The sequence below is a fragment of the Mus pahari genome, chromosome 6 (assembly GCF_900095145.1).
Source record: "Mus pahari chromosome 6, PAHARI_EIJ_v1.1, whole genome shotgun sequence".
Lineage (NCBI taxonomy): Eukaryota > Metazoa > Chordata > Mammalia > Rodentia > Muridae > Mus > Mus pahari.
Window position 1 is genome coordinate 71,775,976 of NC_034595.1, and position 5,831 is coordinate 71,781,806.

At 49.6% G+C, this 5,831-nt stretch overlaps 1 protein-coding gene across 1 annotated transcript; it reads left to right on the plus strand.

Annotated features, from left to right (window-relative positions):
- Positions 1 to 4,001: 4,001 nt before the first annotated feature.
- On the plus strand, positions 4,002 to 5,264 carry Cited4 (Cbp/p300 interacting transactivator with Glu/Asp rich carboxy-terminal domain 4). Its single transcript, XM_021201083.1, has one exon. The coding sequence runs from the start codon at positions 4,236 to 4,238 to the stop codon at positions 4,785 to 4,787; it is 552 nt and encodes a 183-aa protein (XP_021056742.1). The 5' UTR covers positions 4,002 to 4,235; the 3' UTR covers positions 4,788 to 5,264.
- Positions 5,265 to 5,831: the final 567 nt, after the last annotated feature.

A 5,831-nucleotide genomic window follows, 5' to 3' on the forward strand; every position in this document is an offset into this window, starting at 1 on the left:
ATGCTCCCTTCTCTGTCAGTAGCTGGCCCCTCTACTTTCCTCCTCTGTGAAATGGGAACAGTAGCACAGGTTGAGTATATAACATGCTTAGGATCAGAAATGCTTCAGATTTTGGAGCTTATTCAATTTAGGGATATTTGCATAGACTTGAGTATCTCCAGTTTAAAATTTCAAAAGTTGGGGTTGAAGAGATGTTCCAGTGGTTAAGAGCATTTTGTTCTTATAAATGAACCAGGTTCAATTCCCAGTGCCCATATAGTGGCTTACAACTATTCTTTACTCCTTCCAAGTCCAGGGGATCTGAAGCCCTCTTCTGACTTCCAGGAACACCAGCGTGCAAACATACAAGTAGGCATGATGTCCTGGGAGTTCAGATGCTGAAGATGACATCATGGTGGCTGTTCGCAAGCTCCTCCCCCAGACACCACGTGGCTCCTCCCCCAGGCACCACGTGGCTGACAGCCTTTCCTCTTTCCTCTTCTTTATTCATGTCCTCTTCTGATTTGTTGAGACTGGGTCTCACACTGTAGCTCATGCTGACCTTGAACACTCACCCATCCTTCTGCCTCAGCTAACATATGACAGGATCACAGCCATGAGCTATCATTCCTGACTCTTCTTCCAAACTCTGCCCTGACCTCAGAGTCCCAATGAGGCTTAGTCCCACTGCTGGTGGCTCCCCCGGAGAATCTGCACCCTGTGTCCTCCTCTCCTGAATGCTTATTATCCCTTACATATCTCACGGATTCCCACGCTGCCTGTCACTTCCTAGCATGCAGGGCCTCATTTTTCTTACTTTGTTCTTTATTATATGTCTCCAAGTATCTAATAGGTTTGTATGCATGTGTGTGTTGTATATACGCATATGTGTTTTAAGCGTGTGTTCATTGTGCACAATACATGCAGAAGCCAGAGGATGAAGTCTGATGTCTCCTTCTATTTTATATGTATTTATTTACATGTGTGTGTGTGTGTGTGTGTGTGTGTGTGTGTGTGTATGTGCACCATGATGTGCATGTGAAGGTCAAAGAACAACTTTTGGACTTTTGGAAGTTGGTTCTCTCCTTCTACCATAGGAGTCCCCCAGGATTGAACTCAAGTTGTCAGGTTTGGCTGCAGGCACCATTACTTCTGAGCCATCTTACTAGACTGCACCCCATGTACACATCTTACTTTTTTTTTTTTTTAAAGATTTATTTATTTTATGCATGTGAGTACACTGTTGCTTTCTTCAGACACCAGAAGAGGGCATCAGATCCCATTACAGATGGTTGTGAGCCACCATGTGGTTGCTGGGAATTGAACTCAGGACCTTTGGAAGAGCAGTCAGTGTTTTTAAGCTCTGAGCCATCTCTCCAGCCCCCCACATCTTACTTTTTGAGACAGGGTCTCTCCCTGAATCTGGAGTTTCAGTCTGGCTGGCCAGCAAGCTCCAAAGTTCTCCTTGATCCATCCCTACTGCACCACAATTACAAGAACATGACACCACTCTCAGCTTTTTATGTGGATGTTGGGAATCCAAACTCAAACCCCCAAGTTTATATAGCAAGCCCTTTATGGAAGTAGCCTCCTCCACCGTCTCCCAATGAATTGTTAGCCGTCAGTTAATGCACCAAACACGCATGCAGCTGTGTTGTGGCCATGACTCCTGCAGCTTCTATTAGATTCTCAGAAAGTTTCATGACCTTGAAAGTTTGAAAGTCACAAACTGATATGTCTGAGGTATTGTAGACATTTGGTGCTTATTTACCATTTAAAGAACTTCAAAACTCTTATTTTAAATTTTGATTTGTGTATGTGTATGTAAGACATGTATGTGGGTACCCACAAAAGGAAAGAGAAGCTATTGCATCATCTGAAGCTGGAATTAAAGGTGGTTGTGAGCTGCCCAGTATGGACAGTGGGAACCAAACTCAGGCCATCTGGAGGAACAGCAAGCTTTCTTAAGTGCTGAGCCATTTCTCCAGCCCCAGATTAGAGACCTTTTTAAAGCATTATTCACACACACACACACACACACACACACACACACACACACACACACACACATTTTCTAAAAGCGAAACTGTCTTGTGATATATCCACTGCCAAACGATGGTGTCCTTAGACCAGCTATGTCAGGGTGATTTTTTTAAAAACATAGTCTTATGATTCCAAACCACCCACAGTCCAAGTACTAGAAAGGCTGAAGCACAAAAATATCAGCTTCAAGACCAGCCTGGGTTACACAGCAATGCCCTGCCTAAAGTAAATAAATACAAACATAAATAAATAAATAAATAAATAAATAAATAAATGTCTCAGTGGGTTACACAGCAAGGCCCTGCCTAAAATAAATAAATACAAACATAAATAAATAAATAAATAAATAAATAAATAAATAAATAAATATCTCAGTGGGTTACACAGCAAGGCCCTGCCTAAAACAAACAAACAAACAAACAAATAAATAGATAGATAGATAGATATCTCCGTGTTTACCTTCTGAGTCAGAAGGTTAGGATTCTCCCTAACTATGTAAGTCCCAGATGAGACAGGAGTCCAGTCAGGTTTAAGAATTTCTGTGTGGAGCCTTATCTGGAGAAAAAGAGATAGCCCAAGGCTTTCATTATATCAGGCTAGGACCACCAACTTCCTTTCACAGCAGAAAGCTGAGGCCCTATGGAGTCAAGTGATACCCCCCTACCACCGCCCGACACGCCTGCAGGTGGCAGAGCTATGATTAGAACTTGGGCCTCTGAATCTGCTGCTAAGCTTCCCCCCTCTACACCAGCTAGATAAACCAAAGTTCCAGGAAGGCCGGAGGCTGCTCCAGGGGGGAGGGGAGCCTGAGGAGGGGAAAGCCAACACGTGTAAGTCAGGCTCCAGGAAACTGTCCCCTGGCATGCCTGTGGCTCAAAGAGCTTGTTGCACATAGGAATAACTTCTTGCATAGCCAGTCTTTCCTTTGGTTCCTTAGTCTTCTTATCTGCAAAATAGGGCTAAAAGTTCATACCCTACCCCAGAAAGGTGCTTGTAGAATGTAGAGCACTCTAAAGCTCTAAGTTAGGACTATTGTGATTCAAAGAAGCTTTGAAAATCCCCTTGGGTGATCATTAGAGCCAGCCTTACATTCAACCTTTCACTTGTTTAAGGAACATTTACATATGTATGTTCCAGGCACTATGGAGGGTTCTGTACACACACACACACACACACACACACACACACACACACACACACACACAGCCTCAGCTAACCTTCACCATAGGCGCGTGTGGTCTCTGTTGCTCTTGCCAGCATCCTACAGAGGAGGAAGCCACAGTTTGGTGAATGAGCTGCAATTCACGCCATCATTCGCTCATTCATTCCACTTTTACAGAAAGGCTACTCTGAACCAGGCTGTGGGCCAAATACTGAGGGTAAGAAGATGAACAAGTCCTTCAGGAGACATGCCCATAAATTACTTTAATAACAACTCAGGACAAGCTTCAACAGACAGCACAGTGTGAACCAGAGAAGGAGCAATTGGCTCCCTGGGGATTGTAGGAACAGAGAGCTGACCTCTTCAAAGGACACTGCTTCGCTGAAGTGCAGAACAAAGTTCCGGTTTGAATCTTAAAGGCTTTATTTACTGTGTGTTTCCAGGAAATCTCTTCTGCCTCTGAGGCTCAGTCTGAAAAAATAGTAAGTTGAGTGACCCCCAAGATCCTGAAACTCCAGGAACTGGCCCTCTCACTTCATCTTCTGGCAAATTCAAGCTACTCCCATACCCCCACTAACCAGTACCTCGAAGGCCTGAGCAAGCCCCAGAAAAATGTCAACCACCCAGCCCCACCAAAGCTCCTGCAACCCGGGACGCCCTCGGAGGCCCAAAGGGCGGAGTTCTGGTAGGGGGCGGGACCGATGCCTTCTTGGACAGGTTCACGACCCGCCCAGAAGGCATTCATCCAGCCAATGACAGACAGGGGGCGTGGCGTTCCCGCCTCTTGGTATAAAAAAATCGCCGGACTCCAAGGCACTGCGCGAAAGCCTGGGAATCCTTGGGCTGTCTGGTTCTTCTGCGGCCTGCAACTACTGCCGTGGGTAGCGGAGAAGAGAGGAGATCCGGGACACCCGCGTGAGACAGTGAACGAATCCGATTTGTTCTTCCTCCGCCTGGCTGAGTTTCAGGGACTGCACAGTGCCCGGGTCTCCCGCCCAAGAGAAGCTGCTGGCCGAGACCCGGGGCGTGACCTGACTGTCCGCCAGCTGCTATGGCCGACCACCTGATGCTCGCCGAGGGCTACTGCCTGCTACAGGTGCCGCCGCACGCCCACGGCCCGCACGCGCCCCGGACTCTGCAGCCATACCCAGGCCCGGGCATGGACAGCGGTCTGCGGCCGCGGGGGGCTCCGCTGGGACCGCCGCCGCCACCCGGGACCTTGACATACGGCTCCTTCGGGTCGCCGGTCTCTTTCCAGCCCTTCCCCGTCTCTCAGTCGCCGAGCGCCGGTAGCACGCACCTGCAGTCTGCAGCCACACCGTCCCCGGGCCGCATCCCGGCGCCCCCGGCAGCCGCCGGAGGGCCTTCACCTCTGCAGCCGGCGCCCGGAGCCGCAGCCCCGCTGCCGCCGCCGCCACCGCCGCCACCCGCCCTGGGCTGCATGGACACGGAGCTCATCGACGAAGAGGCGCTGACGTCGCTGGAACTCGAGCTCGGGCTGCACCGCGTACGAGAGCTGCCCGAGCTCTTCCTTGGCCAGAGCGAGTTTGATTGCTTCTCAGACCTGGGGTCAGCGCCGGCCGCCGGCTCGGTGAGCTGTTGAGAGCCACCACCCAGAGACATGGAACCTTGCGCCCGGTGGCCCGGCTCCCACACACCCTCCGTGAGGGTGGAGGCGCCGGGTTTTCGCGCCGAGACGGCTCCAGCTGAGAACACCTGCCTTGCCTCCAGGCTCTGCCTCCTGCCAGATGACAGTTGGGTCTCGCTTCTCATACTCAAGCCTCAGCGGTCTAATGGAGGGAACTGAACCAGCCTTCGGATTCCACGTTCTTGAATTCTCTGCCCTCTTTCTTCCGCCTTGCCCCAATCTGAGCCATTACAGGCCTCTGCCTGACCTTCCTTCTCGTGCAGCCCACTAACCGGATTGGATTTAGGGAGCCATCTCTCCGTACCTCCTACCTTCCCTGGGCCTCTGGCCCGGGGGGGTGGGGGAGGGAATGTTTTTACACCTAACCCCCGCAGAGTGGAGCCATGCTCCCGCTGGCCTCTAAAAGCAAAATAAAACTGGGTTGCTTTACAATTTTGAGTTTCCATTTCCTTTTCATCCCCCCCCCGCCCCCTCTAGTACCTGTAACTTGCAAAAAGTCTGAGGCTGTTAGAGTCCCAAAGTGAAACTGAGGCTCCCAACCTCAACAGCCCAAAGGACAAGAAACTTGATAGTTTCTTTTGAAAAATGTCTTGAGAGTTGTGCAATTGTCATGACGTAACCTGAGGGGTCCAGGCTGCTGCCTGGCCAGTTAACAGCTTAATTCGTTTGATTTCCTAGCCACTAGGACTCCAGGAACTGGGGGGGGGGGGGGGGACCTGAAGATCCAGGCAGTCCTAGCTTTGGACAGAGACTATCATGACACTGCCCTTTTTGGTTTCTTTGGAGGGATATACGGTCGTGATGTTTTATAGGAGTGTGTGTGTGTGTGTGTGTGTGTGTGTGAGTGTTGATAGAGACTGAACCATACATACTTCACACATACTTCATACTTCATCCATGTAGTGACTATAGCGCACTGTCAGACTCTTAGTCACCTCCGTAAACCATAGAGATGTTTGTTCTGAGCACTGGTGCATAAGGAATCATAGAGACTGACCT